Raw genomic sequence first — 17385 nt, 5'->3', positions numbered from 1 at the left:
GGCCTTCACATCTGCCTCTCCCTCCCGCTGTGCTCCCGTGTCCTCTCCACTCTTGCCTGCTCCTCATCCCACTGTGCTCTGTGTCCTCTCCACTCTCGCCTGCTCCTCATCCCGCTGTGCTCCCGTGTCCACTCCACTCTCGCCTGCTCCTCATCCCGCTGTGCTCCCGTGTCCACTCCACTCTCGCCTGCTCCTCATCCTGCTGTGCTCCCGTGTCCACTCCACTCTCGCCTACTCCTCATCCCGCTGTGCTCTGTGTCCTCTCCACTCTCGCCTGCTCCTCATCCTGCTGTGCTCCCGTGTCCACTCCACTTTCGCCTACTCCTCATCCCGCTGTGCTCCCACGTCCACTTCACTCTCACCTGCTCCTCGTCCCACTGTGCTCCCATGTCCACTCCACTCTCACCTGCTCCTCGTCCCACTGTGCTCCCGTGTCCTCTGCTGTCTCCCTTCTTCCTCGTCTCACTGTGCTCCATGTCCTCTCCACTCTCCCCTGCTCCTCATCCCACTGTGCTCCTGTGTCCTCTCACTCTCCCCTGCCCCTCATCCCACTGTGCTCCCATGTCCTGTGCTCTCTCACCTGCTCCTTGTCCCACTGTGCTCTGTGTCCTATGCTCTCTGCCCTGCTACTCATCCTGCTGTGCTTCTCGTCTCTTCCCCACTCTCATCTGTTCCTCATGCCGCTGTGCTCCCGTGTCCTTTCCACTCTCACCTGCTCCTCATCTGGTAGTGCTCCCTGTGTCCTGGAGTTTCTGAGTCTTGGATGCTGGTTCCTCTTGGAGGAAGTAGCAGAGCAGAGGAGCACTGAAGTGGGGTCAGGATGGACAGCCCCCTGCCCTCTCTGGGCCTCAGCGCATTAATCAACAAAATATCGGGTTTAAAATCAGCTTGGTCTCCAAAGCAGACCTTACTCCTGACAATCCCACATATAAACAGATGAAGGGCAGCCAGGGGGCAGGCAGGGAGCCATTGGTCAGCCCGCTCTTCTCCACAAGGCCCCTCCTAGGGAACCTTCAGGCTGGGCATCAGCAGAGCAGTGGCTGATGCCTCATGGAGAGACGGGAGAACGGGGCAGGGCCACGCCAGTCACTGTGAGTGGCGGCGGATGCTCCAGGGAGAAAGCAGCTGCAGAGGAGTTTGGAAATACCCTGGTGGGGTATGTGTAACATCATGCCACCGTAAAGCAGACGCCCCACAGGGAGTCAGCTTTGATCTGTATTGTCCTCCTCACCACCCTCGCATCTCCCAGGGGAGGGTGCTTGGGACCTTTTAGGTAGCACTTCTGTGCCCTTTTGCCTGTTCAGTAGGGAGGATAGGCATTACTGTTTCCATTTAGAAGGTCAGGAAACTGGGGCCTTGAGAAGCAGACGGCAGTAACCATGGCACAGCCTGCTGACCTCCAGGGGAGTGAGCTGTCCACTAGCCCTGCAGCCGGGAGGCCAGGGAAGGCCTTGTAGCTACTGGGTTTGCCACCCCCGGGCAGGTGGTAGGCACCCCCCCGGGTCTGCTGGAGAAGCTGTCCAGCTACCCTGGCAGTGGCCCTCCCACGGATTCACTTTCACACCATTAGGTGACCCAGCTGCAGACCAGGGCTGCATCTTCATCAGATTCGCTCATTTTATTAGGTTGCTAACTTCGGAACATGGCCTTGGTGGGTTATGAGCAGTTACCCTCCTGTTTTCACTGCTGCATCCCTCTGTAGCCATTGTCTTCCCAGAGCCAAGAGCACGGGCCTGAGGTTGTGTGCTCAGCAGTGCAGTGACATCTGGGCAAGGCCTGGCCGTGGTGACAGGGCTCTTCTAACTCAGAACTCACGTGACCCGTAACTGACTTCTGTGGTGCACCTCCGACTCATGCGCACACTCACTGGCCTCTCCTCTATTGCAGCCTCCATCCAGCTGTGGAGGTCCCGCCTGGGCCGGGTCATGTGCTCCATGGCCAACTGCCTGCTCCTCATGAAGGTGGGTGTCACTGCAAACTGCACAGGGACCACTGGGACACTGATCGGAAACGCCCCATGGTCAGCGGGAGGGATCACCCAAGCAGAGGGTTCAGTGACACACTTGGGGCTAAATTTACTTTAATTTCTACTAAAAGAAATTTCAACAGAATGTAGAATTTACTTTGTCAAGTTTAATTGTTCGAACACAGGTCTAGATGATTTAATTAAAATCATTATTCGTATTCTTGTCTCTTGCTCCCCCGCTCACGCTCTCACTTTTCTCTGAACTCCATCTCAGAAAGGTCGCCTTTGTTCTCCCTGTGTGAACGGGTGTTTTTCCTCACCCTGGTTTGACTTGACTGATGCTCATGGCATCTGACGACCTGCTTCTCAGGGCCTCACCCAGAGCTTTCAGCCCCAAGGAGACAGCTGATGGATCAAGAGTCTGCACTGAGGGCCACGGTCCTTTGTTCTGGTCCATTACCCTCTAGCAGCCCCTCTCTAGCTTACACAGCAGGGTCTCCAGCTTCTCCCTTTCTTGGGAACCTGCAACACCCCAGCCCAGCTCAGTGCTCGCCCAGGGCAGGGTGACCGCGTGAGCTGGTGGCCTTGTTGCCAGCTGCAGGGGCTGAAAGCTGCTGCAGGAATCAGTTAGCTGCTATTATCACCTTCTGGGCTATTGTGAGCCAGGCGTAACTCCCCCACGGGCTAGCCCAGGGTCCTTCCTGAACTCGACCTGCCGCGTGCAGAAATGTGCCTGCGGGCTCTGTGTTTAACCTGACGTGGAGCCGGGTTGCACAGTGACCCACCCCTGTGGGAGGGTCGTGTCCTAGGCATGGCGCAGGGCTTGGGTGCAGGGGTAAGTTCATAGCCCTAAGGAGCCTGCCCATTTGGTCAGGAAGACGTATGGCCTGAAGTGGCTTTAGAGCAGCCCACACTGGGTGTGCAGGCAGTTCCCGTGCTGGTGGCCTGCCTTCTGTGCACCCGTGTAGTGAAACAACACTGGGGTACACACAGTGACCTTGCAGCACCCTGTCACTTTCCTGAGCTCCAGGCGCCTCCTCTAAGACAAGGCACATGCTGGTCTTTGACGTCCTCCAGCTGCAGCGTTCACACAGCTCTCTCCTCTCAACACACTAGATGGCAGACGGTAGGGGATTAAAGAGCTCTGTGTTTCACCCAGAGCACTTTTTCCTCTGATATCCACATCTAACGTATTTCCCACATGGCAGCCTGCCCCTGTAGCGAGCGTGTCCCTCATCCTCTCACACCTTAACCCTGTGCCTGCCCCGGGCACACGCTTGGGCAGGAGGGAGGTGGTTCCCCCAGAGCAGGGGCCTTGTCCCCTCTGCCCCTCCAAACAGGCCTTTCTCCCCAGCCGCCAAGCAATGGTGGCCTGCTCAGAAACCCCCACGGTCCGACCTCCAGCCCTGGGGCCACTGTCAGCCAGACCTGAAATTCACCTGCACTTGCAAAGAAATGAAGAACAAATTGTGAATTCATAGGGCTGATGTTTCGTTAATCATGGGGCTAAAACTCCTCAGAAAGGAAGTTCCCTGTTCCACTGGTGGGTTTTCATTTGCGCTTTTAAGACACAATAGAAAATTATGGGATAAAAATGCTTTCCTTTGTCGTAATGTAGTAGTAATAATACCACCAGGCCCCCAGCATAAGTCTTGCACCCACATTGTTGGGGCTCAGTACAGGACATAGTATTATGTCTCAAAAATACTTGTATGGTGAGTGCAGTTTAATTTGAAATTTTAGATTGATCTTCCATTATCATGAGTTAAAAAAAGGAATTGACAATTTTCCGGTCAAGGCCACCACAAGTGTGTGCATTCTGTTGCCACCTAGTGAGTGTGCCCAGCATTGCGACAGTGTGGTCTTCACATGTGAGGTAGCATGTTAATTAAATTACGTGTATGGACTAACAATGATGATTTAATCAGCCATTTAATTATTTTGAATAACATTTGTATTACAGTGAAATAAATATTAATTTAACTTTTTAATGATGAGAAGTCTGTTCATAGGCTTCAGCCCCGAACATCTGCATAATACAACCAGGCACCATTGTGTGTTACAGAGCCTGGGGCATCTCACCAGTCCCGCTCCTTCAGTGTCGCATCCTCTCCTTAGCCCACAGGAACCCCAAGGCACCGGCCGGCAGACCACAGGGATGCAGGTGCTCACTGCCTCAGTGCCTGCCCTGGGCCTGGAATGCCCCCAGCTCCCCGCCCTGCACAGGCCGCCAGCTGTGGCTTCTCCTGTCATTCAAAGGACCCTGTGCCACTAAACCACCTTCTCTCTGGCTTAACTCACGCTGCATAAGGCCTTTCTGTCGCAGGTGGTTGTGAATCTAGTTTCACAGCTACCTGGCAAGCGTGGCTGCTGACAGGACAAGGGTAAAGATGGAGTTAAAGTAGGTTCGTCCCTGTAAGCAAGCCATGCTGCTCTTTGCAAGGTCACATCTGTGTGAGCTGCAGAGTGGGTTAAGCTCTCTCTGAAGAGCTCATTTTAGCCATTTGCCTTACAGAGGCCAGGTTTCCTCCACCGCCAGTAAATAAACAATTTCATTAACTAGCAGTCAACTTATAGAAGCTCTCTGACACACTCCTGCTGTGGCTTATTTGATGAGAGGCTCCTTGAAACCAGCCAGAGTCCCTCCCCATGGCTGCAGCAGCTCCTGGGCCGTGACCACAGCTGATCTTATGGGGGCCAAGTGGCTGCCCCATGCTCCTTCCTCCTGTCAGACCCCTTGCCTAGAATCTAGCTTTCTCTCGTGGCTCCCATGCCTGCAGATCTGCCCAGAAGTATTCTCCTGGGAGAACTGTGTTTTAACAGATCTCTAGTAAAATAACTGTCCATCAAGGATCATTGCTGAATTTTTTAAAATCTGTCCTTTCTATATCGAATTACCTTCAGCAACATTGACTCCTGACCATGAGCACTGGACAGGAAATTGTAAGGCAGTGACAGTGGCAGAAGCCATCCTGGAAGGGAGGCTGCCATGGCCTTGTAGCCAGGTGTGGACACATCACTGCCCTCCACATCTGGTCATCCCTGGCCTCTTCGGTGCTGGCTCAGCCAGGAGCGTCAGTAAAGTGGGTGACGCAGGGGCCAAGATTTGGGGTACATGCACTGGCATGACCCAGTGACACTTGAGTGATAAAATCAAAACTCCCTTTCGTTCACTCTGAACCAAAGTTAGGGGTAGGTGTTAAATTATAGCAGGTGATTCCCAGTGTGACAGGTGCTCCAAGGTGCCCCCCACCCCCCGGAGCTCAGGCCATGGCCTAACCCCACAGCCCCTGGGCGCCCCGCCCCTCAGCTGGGCCTCAGCTTCCCCAGGGTTCTGCCGGCCACCAAGCTGTGGGAGCCACTGCCTCCTCCAGGAGCGGCGCCTCTCGGCGTGCACTCATGCTTGCACACTCGTGTGAGCATGGCACACACAACACTGGATGCGGCATGGCCCTGCCACCGGCAGTGGTGACAGGCAGTAAGAAGCCATGGGGAGGGACAAGGCAGGTGCTGTCAGGCTCCCATGTGCATCACGCCTTTAATGAAATCCTTTAATGAGCTGCACTTGAAGGTGTCACACTAGAGAGCGCTGCTCATTTTTTCCCTGCTGAACTGGAATTTTACTTGTCATCTGTCTTTCTTTGCAACATCCCAATTAGCAAACTAGTAACTCCAGTTCCAGTTTGGATGAGATTGAAAATGTAGAAGAATAAAGAAAGAAAAGTCCCTTCTGGGTGACCTGCTTTCTTACCCCCGATAGAGGCGCCTGGTTCTGCCTGTCTTGCTGGTGGACCAGGAAGGCTTTCCTTACTCAGCGTCAGCCGAGTGCCCACAATGGTGGCGCTGGCCAAGTGGGCAGGGGACTGTGGAGGTCAGTCATATGAGGGCAGGTGTTGCCCAGTCACTGCAGGGCAGAGTGGAGGGCGCCCCACTGAGGGCACAGGAGAATCGAGTGGGTGAGTGAGAGGCAGAGGACTTGGCGCCGTAGCTCCAGAGCCTTTCTCAGCATCCGTGTGTGAATGTCTCTAAAGTGGTAAGAACTTCTGGTGTCACAGTTGAGTTCTGCTGTTAGTCTGACCCAGAATCTTAAGCTCACTCTCTCAGCTAAGTTGTTTTGTGAGTTTTTTGTTCATTTACATTTGAAGACTTTACCTGCGTTTCTAGCATAGAAAATGTTTAAGAGATGCTGTTAGTAAACTTGGCTTATGTATTTGGTTGCTGGAGATGACAAAATTCGCCAGTTCACTTAATAATTTTGTCAGGAGCAAGAGAGAGTCCAGGTGAAAGACTGATTGCTCCTTAGAAGATGTAAGCAAGACCCTCAGCCTCATGCACGACTCCCAGCCTCAGACAGCCCTCGGGGACCGGAACCCGTCCCTGGACTAGTTGCACACAGAACTCAGGTCGTGGTGGGCGCTCCCCATGGCCAGTGTCTGGTGCTGGGCGTCCTGCCTCCACCGCCCATGTGTCCACGTCCTCTCTGCACACGTGAGTCTGCACATGCTCCAGCTCTTCCAGCTGCGCAAAACGGAGAGTGATCTTTTGAACTCTAAGACGTTCTTTGGGTGCTTCTTCCCGCAGGACTACGTGCTGGCCGTGGATGCGTACCATTCTGTCATCCAGTACCACCCCGAGCAGGAGCCGCAGCTGCTGAGCGGCATCGGCCGCATCTTCCTGCAGGTGTGTGCGGCGCTGACTCTCGAGCTTCGGGGCCTCCTGCTGGGGGCCCAGGACTGAGCGTTAATTCTGGTGATTGCAGAAGTAGCACAGAAGTATCTCAATTCAGATGTCTGTGCCTGTTGAAAGGTTTGGTTCTTTACAGTTGTTCTGGTTTGTATTGAGTATTTCATCTGGCTGGCTCCAACGTGATTATGAAGCCAATTACTAAATGTGAATTTACGTAGATTTTCATTGGTGACACGCGGAAACACTACTTTAGAAACTGTCCTGTTGCTGTTAAAAAGCATTGACGAAACCATGAAGAATCTTACTTCAGCTTGGCTGATAATATAGTAACTCACTGACATTTTGCTGGGAGGAGCACTTGACTCCACGTGGACTGGACAGAGGAAGTCCAGCTTGAAGCAGTGGTCCCAACAGTGCAGCAAGTGAGGGACAGCGCCCATCTGCCAAGAGCGACACCGAAGCCGGGATGCGTTTGTGTGGTGATGGGGAGTGACGCGCCCCCTCCTCACGGCTGTCCTCCAGGATGGTCATCTTGCGGGCTGAGCCTCATTGGCCTCTGCCCCTCCTGCCTCAGCCTCCGAGGGCTTCTGCATGACGTCCTCTGTCCTCCCGTGGCTCCTCTGCATTCCTCTGCCGGTGCCCTGGGGCCGGGCGGTCTGTTCAGCAGCCTGCCTGGGACGTCAGAGGACACGGGCCGGAGAAGGAGGGCCTTCCTGGCAGGGCAGTCTGCCCACCTGCCGTGGAGCAGGTCTCACACCGTCGCGGCTAGGGTCTAAAGCACGGGTCTCCTGGAGGAGCAGCACAGCACCTAGAATCCACGCATAGTTCCAGCTCTTTCTGGACCACAGACATGAGGAGCCAGTCCTAGGGTCCCATGGTCGGGGCACGGGATTCGGTCCACATCTCGCTCCCCCAGCTGGCCGGACAGCTCTGTCCTGAGGTGAAGCCCGGTCCCTGAAGCCCCACCCTGCCCTGCACCTCGCCCACCCCAGGAGCACCCTCGCCCACCCCCCAGGCCCGAGACCTGCTCCTGCCGAGCTGCAGCTTCTGTAAAGCTGCTCCAGCAGGCAGCTGAGGGCACCCAGGTTCGGAAACGGTCCTGGGAAGCGTCCTTGCGTGCCTGGGGCCAGCCCTGTCCAGGCCCATGTCCCCCCTGAGGACCGACATGCCTTGGCATCTGTGCGTCCTCCCCTCAGAGGGCACAGGGCGGCTGAGTGTTCATACAGCAGCACTGCTGGCCATGTCCCCCCGTTTCCCTCGTCTTCTCAGCCTCAGGCCTCAGCCTCAGCCCCCAATTCCCCCCAGACCACAGCGTTGGCCTCCTAAGTGCAGCTCTGTCGTGTTGTTGTCGGGCAGAGTTCCTGCGGGCCCTCATGGCTTACCTGTCAGGTCACCCCACATCTGGAGCCCACGTTCAGGGCTCTCCCAAATTTCGCCCTAGCCTGTGTCTTCCAACCTAGCTTTCTCTTTGCTTCAAGCTCCTTTTCCTCCCTCTGCCTGGCCAATCCCGCCCATCCTTCAGGGCTCGACAGAAGATGCCAGTAGGGTCGCCCTGCCCCTCGATAAGCTCTCTGCTCCCTTCTTTCCCAAGTCTTCTTTGGGGATGAACGCACAGGGCTCAGGAGCTGGGCTGGAAGGACACAGAGCCCTGGCTCAGGTTATAGAACCTTGCTCAGCCTCAGTTTCCCCCTCTGAAGAATGGTTCTAATCACAGCATGTAGAGGGTTTTTGTAGAGACTAAGCTAATCCATTAAAATATGTTGCACAGTGTGTGGGACAGAGCAAGAGCTCAGGAAATGGGACTTACTGGGTTTCCCCACATCTCACCCTTCTGTGGGACTTGAGGAACAAGGCGCACTTCATCCCGTTCCCACAGGTCCTGGTGGAAGGCTACACCCGGAAGTCCAATGGCCAAAGCCATACCCGGTCCGAAGTGCCCTTGAAACCCCTAACCACGTGCAGTCGGTGTTCAGCGCGTAGAGAGAAGCCGAAGCTCACTGGGGTTCTAGAGCCTGTGAGCTGGATGGTAGTAGGGAACAAAAGGAGTGTCCACATGCAAACTTGTGGACGTTCAGACCATGCTGCCCAGTCCCAGAGCTGTCCTACTGGGTGGGCTTGTCCGTTTCCAACCATGGGTCTCAGCACATTGAGTTGAGAGGAAAGGATCACAAGAGATGGCAGATTACATGGGTTACAGGATCACATAGGACAAGGCAGGGTGTGGTGTTCTGCTGTGGCGGCCCTAACAGCCTGGTAACCGTGAAGGAACCTGATCTAAAGGAACCACGACAGCACTAGGGACGGTCGAGCTGAGTGGAGATGAGGTGAATGAATGGGCGTTAAATCTCCAGACAACGCCACCCCGCTGGTATAGAACCTTGGCACTGCCTCGCTGTGTGTTTCAAATTCTGCATTGAATTCAGTCTTTAAGGTTTTCCTAAAATATTCTGTGAACTAGAAATAGGAGACGACCCGTGCTTCACAGCAACAGGACCGTGATGCTGGCTGTGAAAGAAGAGACGGGCCAGTGTGCAGAGGGCCCCCGTGGCCCCACTTTGTGCGAGCCCTCCTCATAACAGACACGTTCAGTATCTCAGAACCGAGTCTATGTTTGGAAAGCTGCCTCATTCTTTCCAAGAAGTTCATAACCTAATTCTGGTTACTGAGCAAAGGGTCGCCTATTCAGTCTGCACACCGTTCCCATCACAGGTGGAAACACCAGACTCAGACGCGCAGCAAGTTAAAGCACGTGACAGACGCGGTACCAGACAGACAGGAGTCAGTGCGTTGCTCACCACTGCCTCGGCTCACAGGCATGATTTCTTCTATCTACATGCGCACCCGCTGACTGCCAGGCACCCACAAACCCGGACCAGCGTCCATTTAGAAACTGAGGCCTGCTGGGGCCATTGCCACAGTCCTTGTCCCCTCGCCCTGCGGGGCGCCTTACAGCGCCTGCGGCCCAGCAAATGGGCGGCCGGTTAGGGGAGGTTCGGTTAGGGACGGCTCAGACGGAGCGGGATTTCTGCTTCAGAAGGGACGTCTGTTCTGAACAGGATTGAAGTGTTTGTTCTGAGGGAGTTTCTTGGAAACCTAAATTAAAGAAGGGCCGAATGAGCCAGATCTGTAAACCTAGAGAGGCCTTCACTTCTCCTCTTACACTTACTTCTGCTGACTGAGATCCACCCCTCAGAGGCTTTTTTGCCTGTGTTTTTTTCTGTCTTGGAAGCTGAGAGAGAATGCAAGGGAGCAGCTGGTCTGGGGGTTGTCCCTCATGCCAGGAAGGCAGCCTCTTGTGCCATCATGAAGTCCAGGGTCGAGTGCATGAGGACGACCTAGGCGGCTCCATACCACTGAGAGCGGCGGCTGGTCTCCACTGGACCACAGAGCAGGGGCCTTCACATCCTGGCCGGAAGCAGGACCCAGGCAGTGGGCAGGCAGGAAGCCTTCAGCACTGCAGGGGAGAGGAGCTGCTGGGCAACACTGGTCAGCACGGACCCAGGGGAAGGTGGTGCTCAGTCGTTTAGTTTTGCCCCTGAGGGTGTGGCCTATCTATCCTGGAGGGTGCAGAGGCAGCAGGGAGCAGGACTGGATGTGCTCTGGGCCGGGTGGAAATGCGGGGTTGGAGCCTGGAAGGCAGGTCGGGTCCAGAAGCGTGGTGGAGGGGGCCTCTGCAGGGGGCCACCTGATTTACTTATCCTGCCTCCTTCCGCTGGACCCGAGGTCCTGCCAAGAGCAGCTGAGGGAGGGAGTCAGGAGGAGAACAGAGAGCCAAGATCAGAGTCTTAGGACTTGTACATCCGGGACGTCCCAGGGGATGCTGGAGAGAGAGAACTCGAAGGAGGAAGAGAGAAAAGAGGAGCCAGGACACTGTGTAGTAGGTTACTTTTATTATTTTATGTATATTAACCAGGGGGATTTACCATTTGGAACATATCAGCTCATCTGATAAATTTCAAAGTATGAAAATTTTTATATACAAAAATTTAAGCTGATTTTTCTGTATGAATTTCAGGCCTATGTTTTCATAACTAAAGTTTATTGATAGTAAATATGAAAAGAACTAGGATTTTTAGCTGACTACAGATTTGTTATAAGCTAGTGACCTGCTGTGCTGTGCTGTCTTCAGATGCAGTTAACGTAACCTGATGCCACATCACAGAGCGAGCTCGTTCTTGCTGGCCTCTTCATCGAGCAGCTCACAACTGCAAGAACAGCTCACAACTGCAAGAACGTATAACATTCAGTCCTGAGAGGTGACCTCTGGTGGCTTCAGGCCCCTAAGCAGGTGAAGGGTCAAAAACTGCGACACAGGAGGAACAGCTGACAGAACTGAGAATCTTACCTCTTGTGGCAGGAACACGACCCAGGCAGGGTGGACTGAGAGCCAAGGGCCCAAGGTCCTGGGGCCTGAGCCCAGACAGCGGATCGCAGTCCAGCTCTGTGGGTCCAGCCACTCTGGGGGCCGCCCCCCCTGGAGTCTCTGCCCTCCCTGTGGCAGCAGGTGGGGAGGAGTGAGCTCACACCTGGTGCCACGGCCCCACCGAGGCTCTTTTCCAGGAAGGAGGGGAAAACAGGTAGTGAGAATTCTTGGTTTCTGCCATGGAAATACACTTAGGATTTGTTACTCCAAAGGCCAGAACTAACAGGTTGGCACTCCCTGGGGAGATTCCCTGACCTTGGCACCTATAAGTGAAATTGGTCTCAGGTTGTGCATGTGCGCATGAGCGCCCTTCTCAAAAGTGTTTGGCATCTGTTTTCATAAAAATAAGTTAGACGTGGGGCTGGCCCAGTGGCGCAGTGGTTAAGTTCACACGTACCACTTCTCGGCGGGCCAGGGTTCACCAGTTCAGATCCTGGGTGCGGACATGGCACCACTTGGCACGCCATGCTGTGGTAGGCATCCCACATATAAATAGTAGGGGAAGATGGGCATGGATGTTAGCTCAGGGCCAGTCTTCCTCAGCAAAAAGAGGAGGATTAGCAGTAGTTAGCTCAGGGCTAATCTTCCTCAAAAAAAAGAAAAACAAGCTAGACGCTTTCCTTCTTTCTCTGTTCACTAGAAAATTTTGGCTGTCTTGGAATTATCTGTTCCTTGAAGGTTTGAATAATTCACCTAAGAAATGCCTGTGCCAAGCTCTGGGGATTTGTGGGCAGGACAATGACCATTTTTCATAACTTATTGTTATGAATCTGCTTTCGTGTTATATGCTTGAAGATTTTTCTCCGTTTCTGGGATCAGTTTTGGTAATCAGCATGTCCTAGAAAATCACCTGTTTGGTCCATGTTTTCCCATGTATTTGCAAAGAGTTCTATAAAATGCAATCCTCTTTTATAATTATTTCAATTTCCTTTCTACCTATAGTTATTTCTCCTTTCACATTTATAATTCTGTTTGTTTATGCTTTCTTTTTCTTGATTTAATTCATCCACTTATTATCTGTTTTCTTCAAATAACTAGTTTGGGTTTGTCATTTATTTACTTACTAGATATTCTGCAATAATTTTAATTGCCTTTTTCTATTGTCTAATTTTTTAAGTTGCCTCTCTTACAGAATGAGTAGGATTTTTCAATCCTAACTACATTTTAATAATTATGAAGATGCAAACTTACTTTCTAATCACAAGAAAATCAGTAGGTGGCAAAGAATATTCCAAGATTTCTCTATTATCTTCGAATAGAAAAGTAGTTTCAGTCCAGCCCCACATCAGCCCCGTGAGACCTCGTGCACAGAGGGCCAGCACGTGGTCTGGAGTTGGGCAGACCTGGTTTTGAGCCTCGGGCTGTTAAATGTGAGCTGTGCGACCTGAGAAAACTGCCTAGCCTTTCTGAGCCTCATTTCCCCGTCTAGAGCATGAAGATGGTAAGAACGTCCACTTCACAGGTGGTGGTGTGAGCCGTGTTTGAAGCACTTGGCACAGGACCCTGCGTAAATGGAGGGCTCGACAGAGCTTTACTAGCGATAGTGATCTCCAGTGTACCCAGCAGTGTTCAGTGTGGTCCTCTTCAACAGGGCTTTAGTTGACGTGAACACACTGCAGGAAATTCACATGTCAGGCTGAGGCGTGGCACTGAGCCCACGCAGACTAGAGTTTCTTTCTAGGCAGTTAGCAAGTGAAAAGCCTTGGCATACTTCACACTGCTCCAGCTGTGCGTCCAGGAAAGGAGGCATGGATAAATCCATTGTTTTCTTCGTGTGTGTGTGTCTTATTTGTATGTTTTGTTTTGTTTTCCTTCCTCCTCATGTGGTATTTTTTTGTGGGGTCGTGTCAGTAACTGGGAAGGGCCTGAGACTTTCCTCCTTGCAAGCTGTGACATTAGCTGCCAGTTCATCGATGCTGACAGAAGACTCTGGATTCCCGGACCAGAGACACAGGATGTTTATTACTCACAGCAATAGCAGTATAGCCAGAGCGTCATTTTTGTCACCAAACACCGAACCCTGATTTCCCTAGGGTAATGCGAAGAGGGCCTGATGAAACCTGCAGTGGGTGCATTGCTGGAGATCACCTGAACTTCAGGGACCCACATCTTTGCTGCTGGACCCTGAGCCTGCGTGCCCTTGGCTTGAGAAGGAGATAATGTGGCCTCCAAAGCTGTGCACACCTCCCTGGGAAGACCTGTGGGACAGAGCAGTCAGTGCCTGACTCCCTGTGTCTCCCAGCAAGTGGCCGCAGAACTCATGCGGGTTTGGGTTCGCAAGTGACAGATGCTTGCCCCAAAGAGGGCGAGGTAACTAGTGCCCTCAGCTCGGCTCTAATTACTTGAATGCGACAGCACACATCCACTCGTCTTAGGATAATCCTGTGGACAAAGACAGTATTGTGTAGGGTTCTTGCTGTTTCTCTAGGCTAGCCCTGGAACATGTGGACATCTGTTTTTACCTCACTCTTGTGTGTAAGGTTTTGTTATAACAGGATCCTTCTTAATTTTTACGTATTTCTCATCATAAGCCTTGGACCTTTGATTTCCTTCCGTATGCTTTTGAAGGCAGAAAGAGACCCGAGTCTCCCTGAACAAAACCCCAAGCTGCAGCTCTCCAGCGATGGAGGGGCAGGAGATGTTAAGCCTTCAGGAGTCCCTGTGGATCGGCTTTGTTTTATTAAGGGAGCGGAGCGGGTTTTTCCTTATGTTTGTTTGATATGTCTGAGAAGAGTAGGGTGTGGGTGTTTTACAGAATTCTTTATTATTGAGTCAAAATATAACTTTGAAATTTGTAAGTTTGATGAACTCTATCATTTTACTGGTCACAAAAAACAAAATTGATTTGGGGCCTGCCATATTATTCCAAAATGTAATTTTTTTAGTCATTCATTTTATTTTATTTATTTATTTTGAGGAAGATTAGCCCTGAGCTAACATCTGCTGGCAATCCTCCTCTTTTTGCCAAGGAAGACTGGCCCTGAGCTCACATCCATGCCCATCTTCCTCTACTTTATATATGAGACACCTACCACAGCATGGCTTGCCAAGCGGTGCCATGTCCACACCCAGGATCTGAACCAGCGAACCCTGGGCTGCCAAAGCAGAACGTGGGAACTTAACCGCTGCGCCACCAGGCCGGCCCCAGTTTTTATTTTACTTAATGCTATGCCAGCATTCCTTTCAAAGGGTACAAATTAAAAACTTAAGACTTTTTTGGGGGCCAGCCCCATGGCCGAGTGCTTAATAAGTTCACGTGCTCTGCTTTGGCAGCCGAGGGTTTCTCCGGTTCAGATCCTGGGCGCAGACATGGCACCGCTCATCAGGCCATGCTGAGGTGGCGTCCCACATAGCAGAGCCAGAAGGACCTACAATTAGAATATGCAACTATGCACTGGGGGGCTTTGGGAAGAAGAAGAAAAAAAAAGGAAGATTGGCAATAGATGTTAGCTCAGGTGCCAATCTTTAAAAAAAAACAAAACTTAAGACTTTTTAACATGGCATGTGTATTAACAACTTAGTTTCTCACATATGATGTTGACATCCCACTATATCCTAAATGTGGCTCTTTTTTTACAAAAAGTAATGGTTAGTGAAATGGTTACCAAGGTTTGCCCCTGCCTGATCTGTAAATGTCTTATATCCTGACATGATACTAGGGAACTATATATGTAGATTTAATATTCCTTTTAATTCGTTACCTGAACTGACTAAACAATTTTGTCAAAGCAGATTGGAGACATAAAAACAGCTGAAAAGTATTTTCAAGACGTGGAGAAAGTAACACAGAAATTGGATGGACTACAGGGTAAAATAATGGTTTTAATGAACAGGTATATATTTTAAAATTGAATATTTTGTCCAGTTTCCCAAAAGAGTTTCAACTTCTCAGTGTGAGTTCTAAAGCCCGCTGGAGAAAATGCTCCCCTTCGCCCTTCCTCCTGTCCTGTCTCTCAGAGCTGACTGAATAAATCATAGACCCCAGAAGTATCCTGGCATTGTCTCGAATTGCAGTCGTGTTCTTCTAGTCATAACATCTGATTTAACATTTTTCCCCCTTGTTTTTCAAAGTACTGCTTATATGCCCCATTTTCAACATAAATTTGCATAGATGCTTACTGTCTCTGGTGCACCAGCCATTTTCAGGTCCTCTGTCTCGGTGCTCTGTGATTGGCCTGTGAGTAAAACGGTGCGGCACCGTGAGGCTCTGTGTGTGTCTGTTTATTACAGCGAAGCCCACACCCAGACAGGAAGCGTGGATGGAGCGGGTATCCGTTTTCATGACAGGAAATCATTGTAGGTGCAGTTATGTCTAAATCAATACAAAGTAGACCTACTTAATTTGCTAGCCAGATGCATAATGAGGTTCAGTCCAGGGAAGTGTCACCCGCTCCCTCTGGACAGCATGAGCACCAGACTGCGCAGAATTAAATGCTTGAGGAGCAAATGGCGCCCATGCCGTCTGGGTGGTTTGGGGGGCTGCCCTGTCAGTTTGGCTGGTACACATCAGCCCCTTGACTTTTCCCGGCTGACACTTTACATGTCGCTTACATTCCAGAGCTTTCCTTCACCTCGGTCAGAATAACTTTGCAGAAGCCCACAAGTTCTTCACAGAAATTTTGAAGATTGAACCAACAAATGCAGTGGTAAGCTTCCCCAGCAGCTTCAGCTCATGCTGTGCCTCTCCCAGGCCACTGGCCTCAGGCCGTTGCAGGGGTGGTTGGGGGAGGTTTCCAGCCCGGCTCAGCCCCCAGGCCCAGAGCCAAGCCAGGGCGCGCGGGGCCCAGGCCTGGCCCGGGAGCGGCAGCCGGGGCCGTCTGCCCAGTCCTGCGCGTGCGTCCCTCTCCCCAGGCCAACAACAACGCTGCGGTGTGCCTGCTGTACCTGGGCAGACTCAAGGACTCCCTGCGGCAGCTGGAGGCCATGGTGCAGCAGGACCCCAGGCACTACCTGCACGAGAGCGTGCTCTTCAACCTGACCACCATGTACGAGCTGGAGTCGTCCCGCAGCATGCAGAAGAAGCAGGGCCTGCTCGAGGCTGTGGCCGGCAGAGAAGGGGACAGCTTTAACACGCAGTGCCTCAAGCTGGCCTAGGCCACGCCTCCGGGCCCGGGCTCTTTGTGAACTGTGCGCATCGGAGCTGTATGTTAGTGTGACTGGCGGACTCATAAAGCCTCTTCCACTGGTGTCTGAGAGCCTGTCCCCTTGACCGGAGCCCTGGCCGAGGCCGCTCGGCAGGTGCTGAACTGCAGCCAGCTGGATGCCCGCAGCTCCGCCGCGCGTAAACGCCCCAGAACGGCGGCCACCGACGGGAGAGCCGCGTGACGGGTCGGGTCCCTTTCCCTTCCTCCTGGAAGCCACTCTGCTTCATTTATTAATTCTGAATATCCTCAGAAAAGCTGGAAAATGTGATATAAACCATCCCCACTATATGCCTGAATGTTCTAGAGGGTTTCCATACCAAACCTGGTTGCCATTCATTCCCTCATCCCCACACCCCCAAAAACGTCCATTTTATTCATCTGAATCTTTTGCAGCCGGTGCTGCACACCTCGGACAAGCGTGGTGACGGTGAAAGAATCTGTCATGTGCATCGCAGGCGGGGCGGCTGCATCCAGGGGAGTCAGCAGAGCAAAGGGGCGCTCCCTGCCCATGGGGGGATGGGGGCGGGGGGCTGGTGCGTCTGCAGCGGTGCCCACGCTGTCTGTCTGCTCATGTCTGAGTGTCAGGACATTGCTGTAAGGTGTACAACGTCATTCCTGCTTTTAAAAAACCTAAGGTACCTGAAAATTTCTTCACTTTTCTAAAGATCTTTTGGCAAATGTCCTTTAAATAGCTAGCTAGCTCTCCTAAAACATTCATTTTAAAGACTCTGATGTAAACATCTATTGCATAAAGCTAAGTGAAGCTATACTTCTATTCATTTTCATTTTTGTAATAAAGTAAAAACACAAACACAGCAACTACCTGACAGATAGTCTCAGCACATTTGTTGAAATTTAAATTACACATTAAAATAGGAGAAGATGAGATGACCAAAAGAACTGCTAGATACCAAGGAGGTTTTAAAATCTTTCTCTTCAAGAAGAAAGAAAAATAAGAAACGTGTTTCAGGAGCCAAAATATCTGATGATGTCATTTGAATCCCTTCACCTTGAGGGTTTTCCTGCACATCTGGCTTCGGGGTGAGACAAGGCCCAGCCTCCAGCTGGAGCCTGGCAGAGGCCGCGGGGGCGTCTCGTGGGGCCTGTCGTTTCCAGGTCAGTGGTTCAGAGCAGTCCCAGGTCATCTGTGCATAAAAGCCGATAAT

At 51.9% G+C, this 17385-nt stretch overlaps 1 protein-coding gene across 11 annotated transcripts in view; it reads left to right on the top strand.

Moving 5' to 3' along the window:
• TRAPPC12 (trafficking protein particle complex subunit 12) overlaps positions 1–16507 on the top strand; it is an 86558-nt gene extending 70051 nt beyond the window's left edge. For 3 of the 11 annotated variants that reach the window (XR_011504235.1, XR_011504236.1, XR_011504233.1), the window contains exons 8-12: positions 1888–1961; positions 6548–7592; positions 14808–14908; positions 15634–15721; positions 15927–16507. Coding sequence is in view for 6 of the 11 variants with exons in the window: in XM_014866796.3 (XP_014722282.3) it covers positions 1888–1961; positions 6548–6646; positions 14808–14908; positions 15634–15721; positions 15927–16169 (605 nt within the window). In the remaining 5 variants the exon portion in view is untranslated. The remainder of the gene's footprint in view (positions 1–1887; positions 1962–6547; positions 7593–14807; positions 14909–15633; positions 15722–15926) is intronic. The other 8 variants (XM_014866796.3, XM_014866798.3, XM_044771868.2 and 5 more) reach the window with 4 other exon arrangements.
• The last annotated feature ends 878 nt before the right edge of the window (positions 16508–17385 follow it).

This window comes from Equus asinus, chromosome 6, assembly GCF_041296235.1.
Source record: "Equus asinus isolate D_3611 breed Donkey chromosome 6, EquAss-T2T_v2, whole genome shotgun sequence".
Taxonomy (NCBI): Eukaryota; Metazoa; Chordata; class Mammalia; order Perissodactyla; family Equidae; genus Equus; species Equus asinus.
This window is presented reverse-complemented; position numbering and strand designations above follow the sequence as displayed.